The sequence below is a fragment of the Ictalurus punctatus genome, chromosome 2 (genome assembly GCF_001660625.3).
Source record: "Ictalurus punctatus breed USDA103 chromosome 2, Coco_2.0, whole genome shotgun sequence".
In the NCBI taxonomy this organism is placed as follows: domain Eukaryota; kingdom Metazoa; phylum Chordata; class Actinopteri; order Siluriformes; family Ictaluridae; genus Ictalurus; species Ictalurus punctatus.
In genome coordinates this window covers 21,854,825-21,868,397 of record NC_030417.2, presented here as the reverse complement: position 1 = coordinate 21,868,397, position 13,573 = coordinate 21,854,825, and the positions used below count along the sequence as shown (strand labels likewise).

General features: G+C 37.5%; 1 protein-coding gene across 1 annotated transcript; it reads right to left on the bottom strand.

Annotated features, from left to right (window-relative positions):
- Nucleotides 1–13,186: 13,186 nt before the first annotated feature.
- On the bottom strand, nucleotides 13,187–13,573 carry LOC108275040 (transmembrane protein 100). The gene has a single exon (XM_017485599.1). The coding sequence runs from the start codon at nucleotides 13,571–13,573 to the stop codon at nucleotides 13,187–13,189; it is 387 nt and encodes a 128-aa protein (XP_017341088.1).

Genomic DNA, 13,573 nt, shown 5'->3' with positions numbered 1-13,573 from the left:
TGATGGTTAATTTATATTAATTGTGCATTTGGAAGGCTCTCTGTGTGAAATACAAGATTAGCATCTAATTAGAGGAATCACAATAAATGAGTGTGTCTCAATTCATTAGAACCTACAGATGTGTTCAGGCCAAATAACCAATACTTAGTGTTCCAAATGAGGACTGCGTAAGTGCTTCCATGGCAACTTGAAACAATTAGCAGTGATGTCCTGTTGTAGAAGATGTCTGATGCAGAAATTTCAAAACTTTCCCTATTCTTCAACTGTAACACGCCAGAAAAAAAAATCAAAATTCAGTTCAGTGCTACAATTCCTTTATCCTTAAAAATGCATCTTCAGAAGGTCCTTTCATTATTTCACCTCTCACATAAAATAATTAACATTTACAAAATCCTCAGACACTGGGGTTAGGTACATGAAAGACTTTTTCTGTGTTCCATGTATTTATTATAATACCTCGTAAAAATGTGTTTTATTATAATGCCTGCTTTTATTATCATACCTTTACGGTTACTAGATTTCATGCGTAGTTAAATATGAATTGACTAATCAAACTAAGTGCACTCAGTACATTTTAAAGCAATAATAAAAGTTGTGTTTAAAGGGGAAGATCTGGAGTCTGATGTAGAAATTAAAACCATTGCAACTGCAAGACATCCTTACTCTGGATTAAATACACATTTATTACATTAAACCAGTCCAGTTTTATAGTTGCCAGTTTAAGGGACAGTCCACTTGGTGCAGTTTGTGTTGAAGAGCTTTGGACACAGTGGCATTAACAGTAGGTGTTACCAGCTGGGATCAAACCAAGCGCTTGCTTCATAGCAAACTTATATGACCGCCTGGATATTAAGTATTTGGTCTGTATTCTAAAAACAAATGTTTAGGCTCAACAAAAAAAATTAACGCAACAGTTTCCATCAATCTTTTTGAGTTATGACAACTTCTAACAAACTTAAGTTCAACCAACAAACTACACTGAGTTAGAGAAATTAGCTTTCCCTCCACAATCAAATTTATTTTCAATTAACACTTAATTAATAATTTGTATAATATACACGTTTTGAAGTTGATTACTCATAAAAATCAAGTTGTTCCAACTATTTTTCCCCCCACATTATTTAAAAAGGAATTTAAGTGTTATGTACTTAATTACCATAATTCTGAACACAACTTTTTAAGTTTTTTCATTATTTAAAAGTGTACAAAATTCAGTTGCTCCAATTAGATTTTCTCCAATAGAGTGCAGCCTTTTAAACCAGGAACAATTACTAACTTTAAGTTGTATAACAATAGTAACTAAAATCCAGTGTCATTTACAATACAAATATCATACCTAACATCTCTGCAGGTTTTATAGACATAAAAGCAGTGAATGAAATGAGCAATATAGACAAAAAAAAAGAAACACTCTGTGTCTACTACTTTTATCCCTCTCATAGAACTATCCACAGTCCAAATGCTGCTAATTTTGATCAAAGAGCAAAGTGACTACAATTGAGCTAGAAGGCTATCTATGTGAATGACAAAAGAGTTTATTTTAAATGTGTCAATACATAAAATTAGATTACACAGTGTAGTTGACGGGTATATCTGCAGATTGTGAATGGCTTGAATGTGAGCAGTAGAATTTTATACTGAACTCGTTGTTGGACAGGAAGCCGGTGGAGCTGAATAAGGGAGGGTGTGATATGGTCAGTGGACTTTGTGTGAGTAGTAATTCTTGCAGCTGAGTTTTGAATAATTTGGAGCCAGTGAAGAAGATTATCAGATAAAGGAGGGAAGGATATGGGATGTTGCCAGAGTGCTGTGGTATGAGAGGGAAAGGCGGAGTCTAGCAATATTGCAAAGATGGAAGAAGGCAGTATGTGAGATAGTATTGTTGTGAGGACCAACAGAGAGTAAAATGTCAAATATGACACCAAGCCACTTTGTTCGAGAGGAAATGTTAACCGTGCTGTTGTCAATGGTAATAGTGAAAGGGGGAGTTTTGGAGAGTTTGAACTTAGAGCCAATCAGAGCCAGCCAGTCATTGGCTGAGTGTCATCAAGGTAACAGTGAAAATGCACTCCATGATGGCGGAGAATATGTCCAAGAGGTAAAAGATAGATGATAATGAGTAGTGGTCCCAGCACCGATCCCTGTGGGAAACCCTGACTAGCCAAGGCTGATTCTAACCAGACATTCTTTACCTGAACAAACTGTTTTTCTGTCATTGAGGTAGGATGAAATCTAGAGAAGTGCAGTGATGTTAACCCCAATGTCAGCCAGGCACTCCAATAATAGCGAATGGGAGATGGTATTGAAGGTGGTACTGAGGTCGAGGAGGAGGAGGATGGACAGAAGGCAGCAGCACAAAGGAGGTCATTAGTGATTTTGACAAGGGCTGTTTCAGTACTGTGCTTGGGATGGAAACCAAATGAAAATGGCACGTAAAGGTTCTGGTTTTGCAGATGAGCCTGGAACTGAGATGCCACTGTCCGTTCAAAAATTTTTGCTGTAAAAGGATGGTTAGAAATGGGCCGGTAATTATTAAAATCATGAGGCTCTGCACCAGTTTTTTTTTCTCAGAATTGGTGTAATGGAAGCAGTCTTTAATGAAGAGGGAATAGTGGCAGTAGACAGCGAAAAGTTAATTATAGACGTGATAATATGGGAAATTAAGGGAAAGCAGGCTTTAAACAGGGTGGTTAAAGAGTGGACAAGTGAGCCTGTACGAGTTTTAACGGAGGGGCCAGGGTATGGGATTATAGTGTCATTATAGTGCATGATTTACCAGGTCCAAGGTGGAGGAGTGACTAATGGTGTTAACAGAATTACTAATTAATCTGTTCAGGTCACCATGGTTAACATTTTTGATATTACGAAAAGGCATATGGTGATTAAGTTTAGATTTTGATAGGGCAACTGTGGCATCAAGTGAGACAAGCTTGTGGTCAGAAATGGGGAATTCAGTCACACTACAATTACATGGTAAGACACCAGAACAACAAACTAAATCTAATATGTGACCTTTATTGTGTGTAAGAAACCCAACAAACTGATTAAAGTCAAAACTATCCAAAATGGATATAAAATCCTTATAAAGTGTGCTAGTGGGGTTATCGATATGGATATTAAAATCTCCCATTAAAATAACGTTTGGGGACATAGCACACAAACTTATTAAAATTGAAGTGAGTTTCAGTATGAAATATAGCAGAGGGAGTTCTATAAATCACTGCTACAATGGTGGGAGTGGGTCCCATCAGTTGAACGGCCAGAATTTCAAAGGAGGGTGGTTATGAGACTGAGATCGGGGTGATTTTAAGGTTTTCACAATAAATGAGTATGAGCCCGGCCCCCTTACAGGAAGATTGGGGTTTTTACTGAAGTAAACAAATCCTGGTGGTATTGTTTGGTTTAGATGAAAAAAGTCATTTGATTTTTGCCAAGTCTCAGTAAGACACATAAAATAAATTTTTAGGTCTGCCATTAGATCATGGACAAAAGGAACTACAGCAGGTGTAGTTGAGCTGGCCGGAGAAACTAGCACACTGTTGTCCATGGATCTGGCCGTATTTGTAGGCATGCTGTAATTAAAGTGGGGCATGGATTCACTACTGACTCACTTTGAATTGCCCCTAGGTGTGAATGAGTATAATCCCTAAAGGGAAACCTAAAAACAGTCATTAATTATTTGATAATTGCTACAAAAAATAAACCCAACTTTTTTTAAGTCAGTAAGTTACCAGTGGGAAGATTTATACATTTGTAGTGTTACCTGAGAATGTTTTTTTTTTTTTTCAAGTTAGCTGAAATTTCTACTTGGTTATACTGTATATTCATTGCAATTGTTTTATTTAAATATTCTTTAATTATGTTTTAATTAACCTTCACCGTTTTACTACAGCAGTGAGTCTGAGTCTGACTGAGAGTGGTAAATCTCCTCCCAGTTATGTTTCTACTGTGTAGTAGAGGAAAACCAGTGAAGAGTGATTTCCAATATTGCAATTTAATGGCCAGGAAATTAAGGCTACAAAGCTAAATAGAACACAAAGTTACAAATGTCTACTTCTGACTAGTTTGAAGAAAATAATAATAACAATAATAATAATTATTCTAAATATAATAGTAATAATAATAATTATTATTATTATGAGTAGTAGCAGTAGTGTATTATTATGTCACATTACATTACATTTATTGCATCTGGTAGACACCCTTATCCAGGACGACTTACATGTATCTATCTAATTTATACAACTGAGCAGTTGAGGGTTAAGCCCTTGCTCAAGAGCCCAGGAGTGGTAGCTTAGTGGTGCTGGGATTTGAGAACTCATGAGCTTCTGGTCAGAAGTCCAATGTCTTAACCACTGAGCTGTTAAATGCAATGTTCTCAATTTGTTTTATTTTAAAACTTTAATGACAAATCCCCAATTAAATGGAGTTCATTATGACAAGAAAGCCACAAGCAGATATTTGTAGCCAGACATATAACTAATTAAAAGCAAAAATTTATCCTTAATTAAAAACAAACAAAAACAAACAAAATGCCAGTTGTGCTATAATATAGTATAATCAGTGTAGTGGATTGGTGTCATTTTCTCTGCCCATTGTATATATGTTCCAAATTCCTTATTAAAATGTGAGGAATTGTATAGTTGACTAAATTTATTGTGGCAACTAGGAAACATTTTTTGCTGCTGACCTCAACTTATACACCGATCATTCTTAAAGATGATGTGGGTATTATATTATTTAAATCATAATAATTTCATGATTTTTTTTTTTTTGTTAAATTGTTTTTACATCACAGTTGACTGTTATATATTTATGCTCTTTTTTTAAGTTCCTGACTTATGGTGGATCTGATTGACCAAAATGAAAATTAAAAAGAAATAAATGAATAAGTGACTATGTAAAAAAAAAACAAAAAACATATTTTATTGATGATTTTTTTTTAATTTATGTGTGTATATAAAAAAATTAATAAAGCAAAGCATAAACACAAACAAAAATACAAACACAAAAAAATAACCTCAAGAATAAAAACATAGAGTAGTAGATAAATTCAGAAATAAATCAATTGTGGAATACATCGTCAAAGAAATGAATACAGAAATAAATGTATATACCAAAATATATTTTTTTTTAAATTAGGCCATACGTAATTTGTAAAATGTAAAGATATTTTGACATTGAGTGCGTATTCATTCATTGACTTAATCATTCCTTTAGAGTCTTTTGATCTGGTCTTCTTTAGTAGCGTGTGCTCTGAGTAGCAGGGGAAGTTTGTCCATTCCTGCAATGCACTGGAAGTATTATTTCAGTCAAAAATAGAATTTTATCTTTTCTTTTTTTTTTTTTTTTTAGTTTTGCACTGGAGCGTGTTAACACAAAAGAGAAGTGCATAGTCTCCAGTTTAGCATTATGTTTACAGCACATCTAAATCATCTCTACTGTCTAGACTTTACTAGCTCTATACAATTTGGATAATTCTAACAATAAAAATACATTGTCTGTTATGTTTGTTTAATGCTCCCTTTGCTTCTCAGTCAGGCCCAGATGAGTTTTAGCATATAACTTATATAATATACATACATACATTATATACATTACAATATACTGTACATTATAATATACACTTCCCATTTGTTAGCCCAATAGCTTGCCTGTAACTGAGCAATGTAAAGACTTTTTCCCCATTTACTCTTCTTTGTAACAAATGCCTTAATTGCAAAAAAAAAACAAAAAAAAACAAAACAAAACAAAAAAAAAAACCCATGCGAACTTGATAACACTGTAAACCATAAAAGACTTCCAAGCTCATCTACTAACAGGACCTACTGATGATTGCATTTTTTCAAATGAACAAAACAGCATGTTTTGCAGTAGTTTGCACATTTACACTAAAGAACACACATTTTTGTCCAAACAACAGTAGTATCTCTCCTATTAAAATGCAACTTTTGAGAGACACTCTCTCTCACAGTGGCAATATCACCATATAAAACCTGACACCGAACCACAAGAAAGTGCTCTCTTTTCTTGCAGCTATCTTCACAGCATGTAAACAGTTTGACAAAAATAGAAAGCCACACTCGCTCGTAGCATCTCGTGGAACGTACATAATTTTTAAGAATCGGTTTAATGAAGAAGAAAAAAAGAGAAAAAAATCTGAAAAGATTTTTTCATACTTCACTGTAAGCAAAAGCAGCCATGTTGTTGTGGAGAGCAGCTTTAATAATTCATTCTGTACCATTTCCCTGTGTGGTTTGATTTTGATGATGGGAGGGAAAAATCAAAGGGTGCAGTTTTCCAGGAAACTTGCAGTGTTCAATTGCCGGATAAGTGCCCAAGAACATCTGGCAGAGTTCACCCTGCACTCTTAACAGTCAATTAACACACTCAGTTCTCAGTTCTTGTTTCCCTATTTATATACTGATTGCCCTCAGGCAGACTGATTATCTCTATACCCCCCCTTCCCCTCCCCCCAAAAAGTTCGGATATGTAAGCAAGCTGCACACACACTTTATTAGTGATTTGTATGAAAAGATAAGATTAAGCTACAGGGCCCTTGAAGGGATTGTATGAGAAATCCAGAAATAAATACACTATTCTTCTGCTTATTCTAACTGTTATTAATCATGTCTGAAAGTTTTTTAATTGAAGATATAATAAGGCATGTACTGTAACTATATGACAATGAATAGACAAGTTATCAATTAAATATTTAGTGTTGGTTATGTCTCATTTTATCCAAGCTCTACCTTAATGTGCTGCAGTTGTTTGGTGAAGCTGTCCACTATTTTCATGTGAATCTGACATGATCATGTATTTGTTGCAACGTTTTTTAATGACCACTAAAACACGTGAGTGTGAAGTCAGGAAAAAGATGTCATGCTTGCCAAGCCAAGATTGGGTGGAGAGCGAGGAAAAGGTCGTTGAGCCAGAATTCCTGTAATCTGCACAGACCCTCCCAAATCCAAAGCTTCCTCATCTGCCCTGCGCTCACCTTTTCCCCTTTACCCTGAATCAACCTGCTTCCTGTCCAAACGCTCACACGCTACCCAGCCACTGGGCTTCATTCGTCATTTTACTTTTCTCTGTTAGGAAGCGTGGGAAGACAGTGTGCAATTACCTGTGAATGTTCATGCAACGTTCAAATAAATTAGAGCAGGTGAAGGAGGGTTAGGAGATTGAAAAACTGTTAGCTGATAAACTGGTCACAGATTTGTGGAGTAACGGAATACATGCAACGGCATTACGTAATCAGGATACAAAACACTGGATGAATCAGACAAAACAAATGAATCAGATTACAGGTACATTTTGTTAAAAACAAACAAACAACAAAAAAACAAAAAAGGAATACTATAAGGATTCTTTTTTTCTTTTCATTTAAAACCAAAGAAATTAATCTTTTGACATGACACAATATACACAGCTGCTTGATTTATAGTTCTAGTTCTATCTTGCCAGTCGTGACTCACGTGAGCAACCTCCTGGTGCATGTGCAAATAAATATTGTGCAAAGTTAATTTGGTAGAAATTAACACACATTGTTCTCTGAAATGCTTTTGTTAGGGTGACCATGCGTCCTCTTTTTCCCGGACATGTCCTCTATTTCAGACCTTGAAAAAGCATCCGGGCCGGGATTCCTATATTTGTGAAAATGTCCGGGATTCGGCTTTAGTTTCATTACGATGTGTTTATGGTCTAACACTGCATCATGTGTGGGCATATTTGCATTGCTTTAACCCCTCTCTGTAATTCCCACCTTCTCACACACCAATTGGTTGATTATAAAAAGCTTGCAGCAACTATTGTCCAAATTTCTACCGCTCAGTCGTTGAAGGCGTGAAGGGAAACGCTGTTGTGTACGGCATCAAACAGCTTGACAATAGCAGCAAATGACAGCAGTCCTGAGTCAAAACAATAATGCCCATGGCCGTATAAGGTCATTTTTAATTTCTCAGTCAGGCTACATATTACATAATCATTCAGATGTGTGAATGATAACAGAAGGTACATTCGTGGCATCTGATATTTTTTTTTATTCCATGGACCCCCCCCCCCCCCCCCCCCCCCTTAAAACAGATCCAAACATTGAACATGTTTTCAGCTTAAAATAAGCTCTAAATAAAAGTATTTTAGATTTTAGATGCTTTTCTCTTGACTTTATTTGCATATGTGACCTTGAAGTAATCCAAAAATAATCAGATTACATTACTATTGTGATACTTGGATTACATTACTGATGACATTTTTTATGAAGTAATTTGTAACTGTCACAGAATACATTTTTAAAGTAACCTTCCCAACCCTGCATATGAGACCTCACATGATCCTGGTGGAACCCAGGATGGTGTTTGTGGACAAGAAGTTGAAAGACTGGCATCACGGAGTGAGCTTGAGAAAGAGGAAGTGAAAGGAGATGGTCATAAAGTAAACACAATGTATTGTAGTCAATGAACACAAACAGTGGTAAAAGAAAAAAATATATTGTTATTATAATTATTATTGTTGTTACTAAATGTATTTTGGTATTTAATTTTGAGGTATTGAGTTTTCAATATTTCCTAACCTTACAATGTTTCAGAAGCTTTTGTTTGCCATCACATGCATAGTTATACACAGTATACACAACAATAATCCTCAAACAAACCCAGGTTTTTTTCAGGTTTTGATCTCTTACTCTCTACCTCACATGGTTCCTCAACAGGTATTTTTAGCTCAGGCCTTCATAAAGCAGAAGGGTGAGAGTATTACACATGCACAACGTGCCTTTCCTGAACTGGTCTTAAAAGTTATTTAAGATAAAAATAATAATAAAAACTTAAATGTATACCACAGGTCCATTATTTTTTTTAATTTTTTTTTTTTTTGGAACTCATTTTTTTTAGTTAAGATCCTATTTCCCTAGTATTGGAATTAGAATTTTTCTTTTCTTTTTTTTTTTCAAAAGCAAGTTACCAATACCAAAATACAAAACGTAGAAACAATGTGCATTTTTGTTATATAATTCATTAACACTGACAGGGGACATTGGACATAGGAATAGGAATAATGTTGAGTAATATGTAGCTCACAGTGTGTTTAATATAATCAAACTATAGGCAAAATATTGCCTATAGTTTGTACTACAGTCTGCATTACATAGCCTACAATATATGACAAAATATAAAAATTCAACAAAATATTATTTTGTAATTGTCTATATCATATCATTGCCACCTCACAGCTACAGGGTCCCCACTTCAAGCCTGAACCCAGATTACTGTCTGTGGGGAGTTTCACATGTTCTTGCTGTGTCTATGTGGATTTCCTATACGCTTGTCCGGTTTCCTCCCACTTCCCAAAAAACAAGATGGACTGGCTATGCTTAACTGCGCTTCATTGTGAATGGGTTTGCATGTGTGGTGCCTTGAATTGGTCTGCTGTCCCATCCAGGATGTATCCGTGCCTTGCATGACCTTGCCCAGGATGAGGTGGTTACTGAAAATGAATGAATGAATGAATCCATCCATCCTCTATACCGCTTATTTTACAGGGTGGCGGGGAACCTGGAGCCTATCCCAGGGAGCATGGGGCACAAGGCAGGGTACACCCTGGACGGGGTGCCAATCCATCACAGGGCACACTCACATACACATTCATACACTACGGACACTTTGGACATGCCAATCAGCCTACCATGCATGTCTATGGACCAGAGGAGGAAACCGGAGTACCCGGAGGAAACCACCGCACCACAGGAAGGACATGCAAACTCCAGATGTATTGATAGTTTTACATCATTATTGGTGATTGTACCTGATGTATGCACAAATGCTTGAGAAACACATCATTTAAAGGTTAAATGATTTAATTAACAATAAATGAATAAACCACATTTCATACTTTTTATTTGTAGCATCCTAATAAAAAAAGGCCCATCTCAATTGACATTTCTTTAATACAATTTCAAAATGTGTTTAAATACGAGTATAAATATATAAATATATATAAGTTGGTATTTACATAGCTAAATACATTACAGATCACAGGCCAATCCAATAAAGTATACCCCCAAAGACAAAGAGGTAGATTTTCTCCCCCCCCAAAAAAAGCAGCAGAATAAAGATGTCATACACAACACTCTTTCCTCAGTGTATTAAAGCAGGGTTTGAAAACAAAACGGTCATTAATAACTTGGCATCATGGCCGCTGGTATGAATATACAGCGCAAGAGTGCATTTGCAAAGCCATAGCTGAATGAACGAATATACGGCTGGGATATGTGTAGGGCACGAGTGGGCGGCCGCATATCAAGAGACAGAGATAGAACCAGAGAGAGGGAGAGATACATATAGATGCTTGACAACTAATATTTCTGCATTCCAAGCACTCAGCAGTTTCCTTCCACGCTGTTTTTTCCTCAATGAAATTGCTCAGCTCTCTACAGCTGTGTATTCCCCTCTATCTTTTTTTATCTCACCTTGCCTGCCTGTGGAGTATGTAGGCCAAGGTATGACCCGAGTGGAATAGCCTTTCACACAGCTGATAATTCCACACTTAACAGAGCACTTTACACACAGGAAAAGATCACCATGTCATGTTTACTGTCTGGCAGCTACTCTGCGTCATCTCCCATAGCACAGATAGAAGAGATTGTTAGACTGATATCAACTACTCGTGAGGCCCTCAATCTTTCAGTCATAATTAGGCAGCCATCAAGCTACGTTTTAAGATAATGCTCTTATGACTGCTTAATTCATACTCATCCCTAAATTTCATACCACAGCTGTTGCTTTGTAAACACTTCCCCCTAATTTACTGGTCTATATAATTTCTTCAAAATGATCACTTATGCATGACTACCGCACCTGGTCCCTACAATTCCTTTCACTTAAGCGGTGTTCGAATGAACTGAGATGCACTATAGCCTGCAGCAACAGCATTCTGTATTGTTGAAAACACCATCAGAGCATATTGTTTTTCCCAATGTCTTTTACAAGGCACACCTTTCCTTTTCAAAAAGAAATGGAGGAATTATTTACCAATTAATCTCGGTTCACAGAAAGACCTTTCAGTAAGCATTTAGATATTGACATTCTTGAAATACATCATTCATAATAAAAAAAAAGAATTTAAAAAATCCATTTGTTCTGCAAATGACAGTGTTAAAGAACGTTTATGACTGCAACTGCAATCCGTCATTAGTTTCATGGAGACACTCAAGGGAATTCCCACTGTACAAAATCTGACTGAAGCCAGATGAACGGATATTCTTCAACAACTGTCTTCTCAAGTATACCCTATGTGCTGTTTCTCTTCATTGATGCTAAATTGGTGTCCTTTTTCTACTTGCAATCTTTTCTCTAGCTGAATGGGCCAGGAGGTTCTTACTTGTCAAATAAACTAAATAAACTCATGGGATCGGTTTCATCCTGAATAATAAATTATTCACTTTTTTTTAATCCCAGAAAAACATTCTTGTCTTGAATACTTTCTCTACCAATCATAATGAATAAACAGGTTCTCAGTATACAACCAGAGCTTAACAATTGAACAACACTCACAATATTTCACAAACCAATTCATTCATCCAAGTGAAATACAATAAATAGTGATGGAAAGCCAACATAATAATAATAATTATAAACACACACACACACACACACACACACACATATATATATATATATATAGAGAGAGAGAGAGTTCATTAATTTGGTATTTATCTACCAACCTGGGTGAAGGTCTTTCTTCAAATGGAGAGAATTCCAGACACGGTGTAATGATTGGTATTTCTGCCATGGGGATGGATGTGAAATGCTAGAATGATGGCAGTTTATGGAACTGGAGCAATGGGGGGTTTATGAGCAGGGTGTGAAAGAGAAGGGCAGCAGACGGGACTGATGGAAAGTAACCCCTTAAGACAGAAATGACATGAGAATCAGGATTAGCTTGAATGGAAAAGCTGCTGTTGGCCAATAGGTTTATGAAGAGCAAAAGGCCAAAGAGAACGGTGAGAAGGTACTGTACGCCACTTGAGTCCCACTTGCTCAAGGCACAGGAGTGAAGTAAACTCTGGATGCAAGTCATGACATCTGGTGTCCTTTTGTGTTTTTTCTCCTTTAGTAATATCATTCTCTGTGAAGCAGAGAAATGAAGTCTCATCTCTGAAGGCAAGATTTTCACCAACTAACCCAAAACAAAAAGGGCTTTGGTTTTTTTCCTTGTATATTTCCTCAGATGATTCGAGGCACAGACTTACAGTGAAGAAAACAGAGGTTTACACAAATGGTGAGAATATCAGAAATCCTATAGATTAATCCTCACCTATTCTGCTTTGGGTAGACCTAGGAGCACACCTTCCTATAGAATTCAGTTCCAACTCTAATGCAACACACGTGCTACAGATAATCAATCTACTTGCCTAGTCAGTTCAGCTCGATCGATCGCAGACAGGAACTGAATTCAGTAAGAAGATAGGCTTCCAGGAATGTGGTCACTGCTCTATATGTGAACACTGCACCCAGCCTGACATTGTAAAACTCTGACAGAGAAGTGGAAGTGGAATAGCATGCAGCATGCTTGTTCTTAATCTTCCTGGCTGCACACACACACAATGTTTCCTGCTCATGCCATCTCTCACCAGTAAGGACTAGTTGAGGCTCAGCTCAGGTTCCACTCTCCCATTGCGTAAAAAGCTCACACATTGCTGTAGTGTCACAGGACAGGGGAATGACGTGCAACGATTACGGGGTTGCAGCTCTGCTTTTTGTCGCGGTGTCTGGTTGCCTTCTCTGGATCACTTCTTTGCTAGCCTTGGAGAGACATTTGACCCCAAAGGCAGGAATGCAGGGGACTGACGGCTGTGTTGACGGCAGCACTGACTTCAGCAGTGGCTTGGTGTTACGGCCCAAGCGTTAAGTGTCTTAAATGTGCATGTGGCTCTGGAGTTGTTTTGACACTAGACACTTGCTGAGTGGCAGTAAACCATGTGCGAACCCTCATACTTGTCCACTGGGTTGCATGGCTCCCTGGGTGTCCTGAACACATTGTCCATCTGTCCTTTTTCCATGTTCACACTGCTGCTACCTGAGTGAATACATGGACCGAAGTTTGGCAAAAAGAAATGCTAAACAAAAGGCAAGGTGGCATCACAACTCCCTGTGTTCTCAATCAAAAGCATCTTCGTCCTTGTAGTCTCTCCTCACAGGGGACACGGTTCAGTGGTAAAGGGTTCTCCTGCTTTCTTTTTCCTGCGTTTCTTCTTATGTGTTGTCCAACAGGCAGTAGCCATTACCATCAGGACCAGCCCGACAATCAGCAAGACCACAGAGACCACCTTGGTCTGTGGGAGATCGTTGTAGGTGTAGGTCACGCTCGTGCCAGCTATACCAATTACCAGTGAGATGATTCCAAAGGGGAAGATGCAGCGATACCAAGATTTTTCCATGCCCCCTGTGGCCTGAGAAAGCTTCTCTAAAGAAGACAGGACCTCTGGGACTTTGGCTGCCCCCTCCGGAGTCTGTCCCTCCTGGTTGGTGTTTGAAGAAGGCTGGGGCTGGCATGCCAGGTGCCCTGTGGTACAGCCCAT

Excerpts from the sequence above, each read along its gene's own strand:
- LOC108275040 (XM_017485599.1), bottom strand. The coding sequence starts at position 13,573 with ATGGGCTGTACCACAGGGCACCTGGCATGCCAGCCCCAGCCTTCTTCA.